The 13,817-nt window shown below is 43.3% G+C and overlaps 1 protein-coding gene across 4 annotated transcripts in view; it reads left to right on the top strand.

Annotated features, from left to right (window-relative positions):
- ctbp2a (C-terminal binding protein 2a) overlaps window positions 1-13,817 on the top strand; it is a 65,402-nt gene that overhangs the window by 33,375 nt on the left and 18,210 nt on the right. The window contains exon 1 of one of the 4 annotated variants that reach the window (XM_070977316.1): window positions 7,730-8,675. The exons of the other annotated variants lie outside the window; for them this stretch is intronic. Within the exon in view, the coding sequence (XP_070833417.1) occupies window positions 8,654-8,675 (22 nt within the window). The 5' untranslated portion in view covers window positions 7,730-8,653. Of the gene's footprint in view, window positions 1-7,729; window positions 8,676-13,817 lie in introns of those variants that run through there. 4 annotated transcript variants of the gene reach the window in all.

Here is a 13,817-nt window from a genome sequence, read left to right on the forward strand (position 1 = left end):
CTGATGGCCGATGTGTGATTGTGTCATTTTCTCTGTGCAGGTTGTAATGAGAAGAGAGAGGGGGGAGTTTAATCCTCCAGATCCTCCATTTCCACTGCTGCACTAATCCACAGATATTCTCATTCTGTCCAGACCAGCTTCCTGGCTTTCTGTGAGACTCTGTGAACTACTGTACATAGCCAGCAGGTCAGAATGGGCTTTAATGGGGGCCAAGGCAGACTGGGAACAAATGATTTAACTGAGGCAGTTTCGTTGTCATCTCTGTGATGTTTGGGCCCGAGTGAGCATGCCTGGCTGTCAAAACAGACTGCTGCTCTTAGCAGCGGACTGACACATGCTTAGGTAGGGATTTCGTCAGGTCTGCCACATACACATACATAGCATTGTTGGTACACACACACAGTCAGAGTAGACCTCATTTGCATGTGGCTGACATTTGTTGCTTTGGTAATTTCATCTGTTAATGGACACAGCCGCAAAGCTGCTCTGAAAGCATATTCCTAAATTATATGTTGCTAGGCAACATGGGTTTTGGTGGTAATTGTAGGCAGATTTGCTTCTGGTTAAATGGCCAGTCCATTGTCAGAGACCGCTGCAAATACACTTTACTTCTTGTTTTAACAAAATGGCTGGCTAACACATCTGGAAGGAAATATTTGTCATATTCACTCCTTCTCATGTAAGATAAACAAAATGTAGGAGGGCTTTCTTGACTGCATTATATGCATTTTAGACCCACAAACTATGATTCAGCCTTTAGTTAAAATTTCACATTGATATTTTGTTGGGTGGACAAATTGTATTGTAATAGCAGCAATAACACATTTTGCATCCCTTGAAATCCAATTAGTTATGAGCTCATGATATTCTGACAAGCTCAGTCAATTCATTAGTTACAGCAGTGAGTTGCACCCAGATTTTTTTCTCTCAACTAATAGCTCATGTTTAAATACAGATATATCCTTCTCACCTCCATGATGCTTCATGAAATACCCTTGAGCAAGACCCTGCCATTGTATGACTAACTAGGCCTCAATCCCCATTTCCCATGCTGGCATAATCACTGTAGATGATACTGTGATACTCTTTTACCTCCACCCTGTGGAGTGTGCCGACTCCCGTCTGTGGACTCCAGCCAGGCACCCTGGTGCTAGTTTAGGTTCAGGGTGCCACCTCAGGTCAGTCCTGCCCTGTGTGACATACTAGCCGCAATTTCCTTCCTTGCCTAGGCCTAGCGTGATGATGGGGGAGGGTTATGACATATTAGTTCTGGAGAGAGATTAACGGGGTCCAGGTCAAAACTACGGGCAGTTGTTGTTAGAGTGAGGGATTAAGGGAGAGAGAGTAAGGGAAAGAGACATAGTCCCGCTATTGATGGATGATGATTGCTGCTTGCTGGGTGGGGGAGTGGAAACAGGACGTTGACAGCTGTAAGTCAACCTTGGAGTGTCCATGCGGATGACACTAGCTGTCAGTGTTGCATACTCGACTTTGAGGGTCAAACTTTGGCCTTAATGTGGGCTGACAGTCAAAGATTGTTTTTGTTATGCTGCTGGTCACTCTATTCACCGCACAAAACGAATGGGTGATATGACCTTAATGCCTATGGTGTATATCACGGAATAGTAACTGTAAATTCATGAAGAAATGGTCAAAAACGCCCAGTGAGACTTGTGGAGAAACATGCAATCACTGAGCTCAAGAAACCTGATAATGCATTTAGCAGTTAAAGTCATCGTATTTTTTTTGGATTGTGGGTAATTTTTGGATGAATTGAGTTACTGTGGTGTGTTATTTTGTTCATAACTGCGATGACAAAAAAAAATCTTTTGTTTGCTGCAGCTCTGATTGACTACCTCCTACACCTATAGTGATGACAGCCGAGGCTCATGGGTCTCGTTGTATTTAGAGCCATCTGCCAAACCCAGTTGGCAGTAAAAGTGAAGTTGCGAGTTGAAATAATTAAAGCTGATGACGATAACATAAACCTATCGTTTAATTATCCAGGAGAATCGTGTTTCTATGTTGAGGAACATTGAGGTTATCATTACCAGGAAACAACTCTATGTAGCCTGTATTTATGATGGTGTGTGTGTGGTTTGTATGTGTGTACACATGTGCGTCTGTCGTGTCACACCAGATGTTCCTCTTAATATGAGGCTGTGATTTCCTTTTCCCTCGTGAGACTCTGGCTTCGCTCACACTCTGCCCGGATTAGATCTATACAAATCTTGACTTCTCATTTTTTCTTCACCTCTTTCTCTTTTTGTTTGAATTGATCGCAGTTTCTCTTTGCCCCCCCCCCCCCCTTTTTTTTAAATTAATCTTGGTAGGAAATGATTCAGCTATGACACTATCCTCTCTCAAGACAGTAGACAGCATGGGGGGAAAAGAGAGGATTGAAGTAATGGGAGAAATATGTTGCTAAACAAACGTCATACCCAGCTCAGCACATTCATTCGTGGCTGTGGTTGTGGGTAACAGAGCCCGTCTGCAGGAAAATGAGGGAAATGAGGAAAGATGGGACTTGATTGAACCCAACCAAAGACAGCTGAACAGAGAAGATTGAGCAAGAAAGATCAAGCAATGGAGTTAAATGCACACCAGGCTGCTTTAGATTAGATAGTAAAAGATCGACTGCTTTAGAGGCGATGATAGAAGTCTTAGAAATAGGTGGAGGAGTGCAAATGTGAGATTACATAAATGAAAACCCTGTCGTGCCATCTTGGACGAAGTTAAAGAGGGGAGGGTAGCCGGAGGACATCTTGAGTCCAATTTCTCTGTTTGTCTTGTTTTATTATTGTAAGAAAAAGACACAGATTGTGGTTTATGGCTGCAACTGTAGATTTTTTTTTATTTATTTGTCAGATTTAATCCATTTATGCATTTAAAGATGTTCCATTTGCAGTTATGTAAAGCATAGAAAATAAGCACATTCTTAAGTTTAATTAGCTTGTATTCGCAGATGTTTGACATTACCATCATTTCACAAATCACTCCATATTGCCTCTGAGAGTGTCTGACCTGTCGGGCATGCTGTTTCTGTATTTTCGTGTGTCTATTTGTACTGTATGTGGATGTATTGTTTACAGAATACAGATACAACGCTGTACAGGTGCTGTTAAAAGAAGATGGACCTTGAAAGACTAAGGGAGGGAAGGGAAGCAAAAAGCTCTTTCTGACCAGTTTGCTGCATCCTTTCAGAGAGACTTGAAGTGATTAACTGCAGGTTGGGAGAGCAGAGTCGAGGGAAGGACAGACAGAGGAGGTCACACGCTTAAACATTTGAGGCTCAACAAAAAAAGAAGAAAAGCGATGGCATGAAGAGGTGGAAGCCCCCGACTCCTAGTCTCTACGTCACAATTCATGCTACTGTCTGTCCTCTCCTTACCTCTTCCCTCCTTTCCTTTTCTCTCATCTTTCTTGTCTTTCCTTTCTTTTACTCGTCCTTCCTTTTCATTCCTCTACCCTCATCCTGTCTTCTTTCACTTCTTTTGTCCTTTCTTTCTTTTCCTTTCCTCTTCCTACCTCCCCTCTCATCTCATTTCATCTCATCTTTTCCTTTCCTCTCCTCGCGTCTGCTCTCCTGTCCTCTCCTCTTTTTTCCTTTAGTTTCCTTTTTTCTCCTCTCCTCTTCTTTCCTTTCGTATGCTTTTTTCTCCTCTCCTCTCCTCTCCTCTCCTCTCCTCTCCTCTCCTCTCCTCTCCTCTCCTCTTTTTCTCTTACTGCCAGGGAGTCACCCTGAATTATTCATTTTGAGAGAATGAAATCTTCACGGGTGTTAAACCAGAGTGAAGAAGAGGCATGGCTGACCATGTTCTCTGTATGCAGTGTGTGTGTGTGTGTGTGTGTGTGTGTGTGTGTGTGTGTGTGTGTGTGTGTGTGTGTGTGTGTGTGTGTGTGTGTGTGTGTGTGTGTGTGTGTGTGTGTGTGTGTGTGACCAGGCATTGCAGAACTTGACACTTTGCTTGGCCGTGTTTTAACAAAAGCGCGGGGGAGATATGTTTAGAGGTGCAGATGAATCTCATTTGCACCCGAGCAAAAAATATTATACATTTCTCAGTAGGCATGTCAGTCGTGTTCAGGATCACAGGGGGCCGTAAATGGGATTGTGTTTCACAGTGTTTTTAGTCTCACACAGGGAGGAGGGATTGTGTTTGTGCGTCTGCATGTATGTGAGCATCCATCACTGCATATTTGATCCTAAATTTACATTTGGTGTTTTTTACATATTTGACCAAAACACACAGCAGGCTGAAGTTAAGGTAGCCAGTCGATGCATGAGTCAGTATCTCACAGTGTATGTGTGTGTGTGTGTCTGTGTGTCTGTGTGTGTGGAGCAGGGGCTTTAGCCTTGGGTTAAGGTTCGGGTCTGGGTTATGGTTAGGATAAGTCTCCAGGAAATGAATGTAAGTCTATGTAATGTACCAAGAACTGATGGAAACACTTGTGTGTGTGTTTGTGTGCATGTGTGTGTGCATGCTTATTTGTTCATGCATTTGCTCACTGTTTCATTTTTCATGGATGCCTGTTCACACTTTATTTGTCTAAGCCTGCAGCATACACAAGGGGTGTAATAAGCAACGCATCTCCCCATTCATCCCCCATCCTCTCTCTCTTTCTTTCTCTCTCTCTCACCAAGACACACACACACTTGCTCGCTCACATCTTTCTCTCTCCAATCAGGCCAGTTGGCTCAAGCTGCATAGAAAGAAAACATAAAAGGTGGAGGAGGAGAGTGATGATGTTGGAGAGGTGCAGTGGTGCACAGACGGGGTATGAATGGACAAGCAAGAATTTATGTGTTGAAATCGCCTCACTAAAAAAAAAAAAAAAAAAACACAACACAAAAACTCAACATCTGTCGTCCTCCACCTGCAGCTGTGCCATCTCTCTTCCTCCCTTGTTTTTTCGCTGACCCTCTTCTCCTCTCTCCCATCTCCCCACATTCTCATTCGTGCTTCAATCACTTGGCAACAGCGCATCATGTAGATCACAGGAGGCAGATGGGATGGTGAATTTTAGAGGTCAAATTATTCCGTAGGCCCTTCAGTGCTCCCTTTTCATGAATGAGGCTTTTTTACTCCAGGCCTGGTTTGTGGGCTCTGGTTACATGTTGTAACCAAACCTCTTCAATGGAGGCCTTTAAACTCACTACTCTCCTGTTGAGCTGACACTAAATATAGGCAATGCACTACGATATGCACAATAGAATAAATACAACAGCATACTAAAATACCTGCAGTGCATTGGTTTAGTTCTTTATTAGCTCAAAACTTAAAAACTCTCCTTTAGTGATGCTGAGTCATTCATTTATTCATTGTGTTCATTCAGTCATTAGACGGCTGCTGCAAACAATCATTGTTGGTTAATCTGTCATCCAGCTTTTCGATTAATCATGTGGACTGTAAAATGTCAGAAAACAGTGAAAATGTTGAGTTGAACTTCCCAGAACACAATGTGACATCTTCACATGGCTTGTTTCATCTGATTCTTAATGATGTAAAACCAAGAAAACAGCGAATCATCATATTTGAGAAGCTTGAATCAGCAATTTTTTTGTCTTTTCTGTGTAGAAATCACTCGAGGGATTAGTAGATTATCAAAACTGTTGTTGCTTCATGGCTGTTAATCTGCTTAACGTTTCAGCACTAAAACATTAATTTAGTTGTTTGTCCATTCATTTCTTCCATAGCCCCACTGACACCGGGGTTTTTGAAGTTAAAAACGTAAAACATCAGACAATGACATTCCGAATTTTTAACGAAACACATAAAATAATCTTGATTCAGTTGCTTTAGATTTTTTTTTTTTTTGTAAATTGTGACCAAGATACACACTAACCGGGGTTCTTCAGACTTCAGCTTGCGCTCTGGTGGACACCCTCTGTAAAATGGAGACATTTTTTTAAATAGCCTCAAATGTCATGTAGCATTTCTGTGCAGGAATTTCTTTTAACTGGATTTCTCTCTCTTGCTTGAATTTTTACACACTAACCAGGGTCATTCACTCACATCCTTTCTGCACTGCTTAGCTTTGTGACACTGTGTCCTTGTTCAGAAAAGAAGTAATGCCAGTATGAAGGAAAAGGAACTGGCATACATTAATTAGTAACCACTCATCAGCAAGCATTTATTTTTACATATTTAACATTTTTGGTAAAGATCCTTCAAACTTGAGACAAAGACACATATTGAGGCAGGATATGTGACTGTACAATATTATACATTTTTTTTAAGGTGACACTATTAACAAATATGTCCTGTTGAATTTATACAATATATTGAAAGCCCCAATCAAATCACTGTGCAGAATGACAAACGTGCAGGGTTTGACGCTGTTTTCACATTCATCTGCTGAAGAGGAACAGCTAGTTTGGATGCCAATCATGCTCCAGTGTCTAACTTGAAACCTCTGGCAGACACTCAAAGAGACTGGAGACAATATGAGACATCTTGTGTCCTGTAGTTACAGTTCATAAATGAGCAATATTTGCATAATCATAGATTCTGGATTTTTTCAGTGAAAAGTATATTTAGAAGTCAGAATAAGGCTCGAGGGGATCTTTAAACTTAAGAAAGATAAGGGTGAAGTATACCCAAACGTGCAGCCTATAAAACATTTCTGCACTGTAATATCTTTATACTTTATACTGTCAGTACATATATCTGTCACAAGCCTGAGGGCTGCAACTAAATATTTTTTTCATTATTGATTACTCGTGAAAAACATCCATCATCATTTCCAGAGGAGACATTTCAAGCCAAAGGTGATGTCTTCTTTTTTTTTTTTGTCTAACCCACAGTGCAAACATAAAGATTTTCAGTTTACTAAGATACAAGACAAGGAAAACAAGCAAACCGTCACCTGAGAAGCTTGAGAAATGCTTGCCACTGTTGCATAAAATCTTACCCAAAGGAGTCATCGATCAGATTATTTTGTTTGTTGATCACTTAATCTGTGCGCAGCAGATGGCACATCTTCAGAAGGCATGTTCATGTTGTGTCTACGCACCTCACAGCCCAGGCAGACTTCTTAACCTTCATAATGAAAATCCTTTTTAAAGCGTCTGTCCAAGTCAAAGTGGCTCGCTAGTAAACACGCTAATCTGCTACTCCTGTGCTCGGGTTTAAATCTCTGGATCGCTTCGAGTCCTGGAGGGATTTTCCAAAGTGTTGCCCTAAGTTCACATGCAGGAGTCGACTGTCTGTGTCTGCAATCACCACCCTGATGAAAGAGACACTTCTTGATTGTTCTGATCCCCAGAGAGCTCACTAGTGGATGTGTGTGTGTCTGGAGATATTTTTACACATGGGAATTCATTTTCTATTTAAAAGAGTGTTCACAGATGTGTGTGCAGTAGTGATTAGGCAGTCTCGGCGTGTCGTTTCTCCAGTGTGAGCGATCACCTCAGCCTCTGCCTTCGTCCTTGCGTGAAACCTCATCACCTGTGCATGTCTTGGTCCTTTGTGCAACATAATAGGCGTCGATGTGAATGCTGAGCAACATGCTGACGCCTAGAAATGAAGCACTCAGTGGGTTTTGGAACGACAAAACCAATCAACTTGTTCCCATGTTAAAGAGCGAGGAGTGAGCTGGATCAAAATTGCAGACTGAGATCGAGAAGGAGAGTTTGTGAGGAAGAGGGAGTGAGACTGGGAAAGGGGGGTGGGAGAAAGGGGCTGGCACTCTTAAAGGACCGTGAGGGCCAGATCACAAATAATAAAACAGAAAGGCAGGGAGGGGTGGGAAGGAGGGAGGGGAGGGAGGAAAAAAAAAAGAGGGAAGGAAAATATGTTGAGCGAAAGGGAAGGTTGGAGAGAATGGAAGAGGGAGTCGTACGTGTGCCAGGAGCGCTGCACCTCTCGCTGTGACTGGTGCTCCTCAAGGATTTTTCTCCCCTCGCTCTCGTCTCTTTTATTTACCTTCCTCTTTTCTTTACTCCTGCATAGCTGCGGCTTGTCTTTTTTCGTCTTTTCCATTTTTGCCTCCCTCCACCCTCTCTCTCTCTCTCTCTCTCTCTCTCTCTCTCTCTCTCTCTCTCTCTCTCTCTCTGTCTTTCTGTGACTCGCAACAAAAGGCTGACAGAGTGAGCCTGACGTCTGGATGAATAGCCCAAACCTGCCGTGAAGGGAGAGAAGAGGGTGACGGAGCAGGGAAGAGGAGGCTGAGGAGAAAAGATACAAGTGATCTGGCTGAAGAGGCGGAAAGAGGAGAGCGTACAGAAGTGCTGAAGACGAGTAGAGATCCAGTTTTTTTTTCTTACTCCCCCCTCTTTGGAGATTAAAGGAGTTGAAGGCTTTACCCGCGAGGGGGGTGACGATCGTAGTTCTCCTCCGTCCCCTCCTCCTCCCGTCACCCACTGCCCTCCTGTGCCACCATCCATTTTTTTCTCCCCTCCCCAAGAGTACCAGTTTTTTGAAAAAGAGAAATGGAGGTTCTCGGGGTGAGGTGATGAAGGAGGACACATTTGGAAACAAGCAGTGGGAGAGCAAGAGAAGACAGGAGGGAGGCTGGAGGAGGAGGTAGAGAGGAAAGGATAACCCCAGGGCATACTGTGTGAGAATCCCCTCAAATCCTACTTTTTTTTTAAAAAAAAAAGAAACCCTCTCCACTACATTTCCTCTGCCATGTGCAGCTCCTGATTTGAAGAATGTGGAGACAGCATTTCCCAGGCAAGGAGCATGTTTAACATTGTGTTGTGCATGTTTTTGTACGCATGTACTCATCAGGGGTCTTAATAAAAAGCTGTGGTGTGTGTGTGTGTGTGTGTGTGTGTGTGTGTGTGTGTGTGTGTGTGTGTGTGTGTGTAATGCTGAGAGGTTGGGGGTGCAGTTGGATTCGGCTTTAAGGCTAATGAGCCTCTTATGTTTTTGCAATGAAGTGTGTCATGACAACAGTGTGTGTATGAGTGTGCAAGCACCCATGTGAGTGTGTCAGTGTTTCCTTGGTTTGAAACCACAGAACTCTGCACAGCAGCGAGAGGAGGGCGAGATTAGATGGGTCGCCATTTGAAGGGTCAAAGGTCACAGGAGAATGGGCATGTTAATGTTTGTTCCTGCGTGTGAGCGCTGTCTATCACAGGGTGTGTATTCAGGCGTACTGTGGCTATGAAGGTGTATTTGGGGCTCGTTATTTAGGATTATTATTAGAATTATTGTTATCTTGATCTGTGCCTTTATCAGTGTTCCTTTTGATGCTTGAAAACAAATGAAAATCATGTAATAACAAAGCGTAATATCCTGGTGAAAATTGTATTCAAATATAATTTGGACCATGAAAAACTGCCTCATAATCAGCAGCTAACTCGCCCTGTTTTTCTCAGAGCTGTCAACATTGCAAAAACACCTTGTTTACTGTAACCTAGCTGTAATCAGTGTTGTGCCTTTTCACAGCAGCGAACATAATCCTGCTGAAAATGTGCTTAAATCAACCCGCCGGATTTTCCTCTGATGTGTTTCACACTTGGTGATTTTGTGTCCGTGGTTTGTAACTGTCAGTGCTTGTGCCAGTGTGGACGTAACAGAGCTTAGATTCCTTATCTCCCTCTCCTGCTGGGTTTGTGAGTGTTTGTGTGTATGCATGTTCCTGACCTGCACACACTCTCTTGTGCGTGTGTGCATGTGAGGGAAAGCTGGAGTGCACGGTCCACTGTTCATCAGCGCTGACAGCTGCTTTTGTCTCAGGACCACAGTTGTCTTTAGGCCTTCCTAGCAAAGCACAAAAGGCAGCGTTTAAAGAGGAGATGTGATAGATGGATGCTCTTCTCTCTCACTTTGTCTTGTATTTACCTCTGACACCACCTGTGATATCTTCGTCAGGCTATGTCTTCCATCCTCCTCTTCTCTGTCTTATACTTGTACATGTAATTTCTCCCTGCCTTTCTCTCTCACCCTTTTATCTCATCCCTCCCTCACCCCTCTTGGCTGGGCGTTTGGGTGGTGATAAGTTTGGAGGAGAGCGGGCAGAGGGAGGACAAACAAGGTCTTTGTGTGTCCACATAGTGGAACAAGAGACAGGCTGGGGTGGTGGCGGTGTAGCTGGGCGCTGATAGGGTCCGGTGGGGGCCTAGAGGAGGCAAGTCTGCCAAAAAAAAAAAAAAAAATTACACTTCCCCTCTTTTCTACAGATGCCAGGGGATCGTAAACACACTCAAGAACGCAGACACTCCCAAGAATACAGGCGCCGGATTCTTGTTAACATCTATTCACAGATATAGAGTAACATGGCTGTTTTTATTGTACGTGGAGTGCAGGTGGACATACACAAGCAGAAGGAAGAGACCAGAAGTAGAGTAGAAGGGAGCATCAAGAGCTGTGACTGCCCTTGGACATTTTATTTAACACAATGTGTGACATCCCTCATAATCACTGATCATTAGTGGTTATCATCTGTGGGTGTGTGTGAAGCTAAGTGCAGCCAAACTCTGTGTGTGTCGGCGTGTGTGTGTGTGTACACTGAACCGTGTTGGGCCACAGTGAGCATGTTGGTGTTCCTGATGTCTCCCTGGAAAATGCCGCAGAGAAACAGCAATTGTGCCACTTACGCCTGGACGATGATCTTCAGACTTCCATGTTTGGGTTGCCAGGTTGGGTGGCCTGTGGCACGTTGCCTTTGGTGGGGGGGGGGCAAGATTTGATGAAATCAAGCTTTTCCTTTCTCACTGCTGCACTTGCCACAAAGAAAAGCCCGCTGGGTTATCGGCGCAGCCCCCCCCCTCCTCTCGCGCTCAGACTATCCCATCACTGAGGCCCCCAGCTTGGGAGTTGCTAGGTAACCAGAACCAGCTGTTGGTCCTAAGCCCGTTGAGCCCGTTTTGGCTCTGCGTCAACCGCGGAGTAGTTTTCTCTGAAAGCTCGCAGTGAACTCAGCGACCGCCGCTGTGGCCCTGACATCATCGTGCCATGGAAAATCTTCCTCACTTCCTTTTGTTTTTGCAGTTTTATTGTTCCACTGATGCGGTGACCGGTGTGGGAGTCTCCATGGCATGCATGACACCAGTTTGAGTAATTTAGCAGCATTTCATGGCCTCTCTCCTACTACACAGATTCCAAAGAAGTTAGGATGCTGTGTAAAACAGATTAAAAGCAGAATGCAGTCATTTGCAGATGAACAGATTAGCGAAGTGCTCCTGAGCCCATGTAGTAACATCTTTTATACAAACATGTGTTCACAAAGCGGTGAAGCCCGCTCCATCCTCGCTTGTGAAAGGCTGAGCCTCTCCAGGACGCCCAATCATGATATGATTATACATGATATCACCTGTTACCAATGAACCTGTTTACCTGTGGAATGTTCCAAACAGGTGTTTTTGGAGCGTTCCACAACTTTCCCAGTCTTTAGTTGCTCCTGTCCCAACTTGTTTTGCTGGCATCAAATTCAGAATAAGCATATATTTACAAAATCTATGAAGCTGATGAGGTAAAGCATTAGATATTTGTCTTTGTACTGATTTCCATTGAATATATGTGAAAAAGGATTAACAAATGATAGGGAGCAGGAGATGGAAAGTAGAGCGAGAAAGGGAGCTGGTGGGTGGCAGGGCTTTGCTGCAAGAAGTCACCTGTAATTTAGAGTCAGTTGAAAAAGGCATCAGGATATAAAAGAGAGTCCCTAAAGTGTGTCGCTCCTCTGTGAGGTGACTACACAAAACTGACTCAGAGGGCTATTAGCAGAGATTTGAGATGGCAGAGTACACAGTGTAATTATTCAGGAAATCACAATCGTGCAGGTAAGTTAATGCGACTCTGCAGTCCCAAAGAGGACCATTTACCTTTCAAAGTGTGTAACAATCTCGCAAACAAGCCACAAGTAAATCTGTGGGGAGTGCATTAACTTCCAAACGAAATAGTCTTTGTAAACCAACCGAGGCATGTTGGAGGTCCATGAAACCACAAAACCAGAGCGCACAATCTGTCAGAGAAATAAAGACAACTGATGTAGTGCGATGTTATTAAATACCAATTTAAAGATTGGTTTCCATGCCCAAGGGGAGAAAGGCAGGTTTGAGCTAAGGTTTATTTTCTTTCATTGATTGTTTTCGCTCTATTTAGGAAATGATCCTTCTCCCTCTGAAAACTCTGACTCACAGTGTCTGGCGTCTTCCTGAGCTGCTTTTCCAAGTTCGCCCCTTCCAAACGAGAGAATTAGACACCAGATCGTATTCACTAAGGAGAGACACATTTCTACGAGTCCTGTGTTTTTTCTTCTTCTTCTTCTGACGTTTAAAAAGATGACTTCTATTTCTGTTGTCAGAATCCAAAAAGGCTTTTTAGTATGGAACATCTGTCATCCATTTGTGGCTGAAAGTACACTCTTGCCAGCTCTGCAAAAAGTTTTCATACTTCCTGTCGAATCATCCAGTTTTTTGATTAGCGCTGGCAAAAGGACGATATCAACCTTAGTCCATTCAAGCTTCCCATGAGGGATGCAACAATTCATGACCTCCACTGGATAAGACGATCTGCTGTCACACTGAACACGGTTTAGATTTAGTTAGTCAAGCTGTTGGCTTTGTTTCTTCATCACTTGCTGGCTAACAGACAATGCTGGCTGCTGTGCTCTGATAAATACTTTGGGTACAATAACAGGAAATTGACACAAGCAATTTGCATTTTTATCCAAAAGACTACCAGCCAAAATATCCTACCGCCTAATGTAAACCATCTTTAGCCATGTTATTTCTGCTGCTCACAAAGTTTACGTAACAGCAAATAGGCCCTTGAAAAATGGCCCCGTGGTGCATTTTCGTTCCTCTTAAAAGTGAGTCTGGATGTTCTGTCTGGTGTTGGGTGGGACGCTGTATATGTCAGGGAGAGGGCTAGTTTGGCTTGTGTGTGCTAGGGTCCAGGTTCTGGGTCTGGCTGCTGGGTGGGGTGGCTGTCATGCTGCTGCCAAAACTCCCCAGGCTGGTGCTGACCAAGAGTGAGAGAGCGGGACGGAGAGGGGGATATAAACAAAGAGAAACTGGCAACACACGAGTTCAGAGAAGTAAAGAAATGAACCAGATGTGATCAGTGATTCTTTCATTCCTTAGTTGCTGGACTTACAAAGACTGCCGTGTGTGTGATCAGTGGGATTAGTGCGAGCCACCCGAGGGTGACACGGCAAATATCAATTATTGGGATAAGACAGATTGAAAATCCATATTTTGTCACCTGGATGTGCAGAAGGCCTTGCAGTGTTTCCTTGTGATCAGGGAACAAGTATTCCATTATCTCTGTATAACAAAATAACAAATTCATGATCTCAACATAACCCAGATTGTCTTCTCGTAATCATTACGTAAAAATGTGCTTGATTTTCTTCAGTTAATCACCTGAAAGCAACGGGCGTAAGGTAACAGTTGGCAGTTATGTTACTGCTTACATTTAACATCAACAGATGACTGTTTTTACAGCCGTCTGCAACTGTAGGCTACATTATTCTGAGTCTCTGTAATATTCCTGTAATATTTCACGAGGGCCGATAATGGCCCTGTGGTAATCAACATTTAGTTTACAGGAGCCTGTGGTGGTCAAATAAGGCAATTCCTCTAATATTACTCCCAGAACTGTGTGTGTGTCTGTGATAAGTTAACAACATAGTGACCTTAAGGTGTAAACATATTAAAAAGTCATTTGGGGCTATTTATTGACTGATTATCTCAGGATTACCATGTATAAAATAGGACAGGATAATTTAATTTTAGTGTGTATCAACTTTCAGTGATATCGTCATGAGATCACCCTGCTGTTCAAATAAATTATTCCAAGTGATTTGTAATTTAAAAATAAGTGAGTAGTGAGTCATCGAAGGTTTTCTTTTACACATTTGAA

This window comes from Chaetodon trifascialis, chromosome 13, assembly GCF_039877785.1.
Source record: "Chaetodon trifascialis isolate fChaTrf1 chromosome 13, fChaTrf1.hap1, whole genome shotgun sequence".
NCBI classification, from domain to species: domain Eukaryota; kingdom Metazoa; phylum Chordata; class Actinopteri; order Chaetodontiformes; family Chaetodontidae; genus Chaetodon; species Chaetodon trifascialis.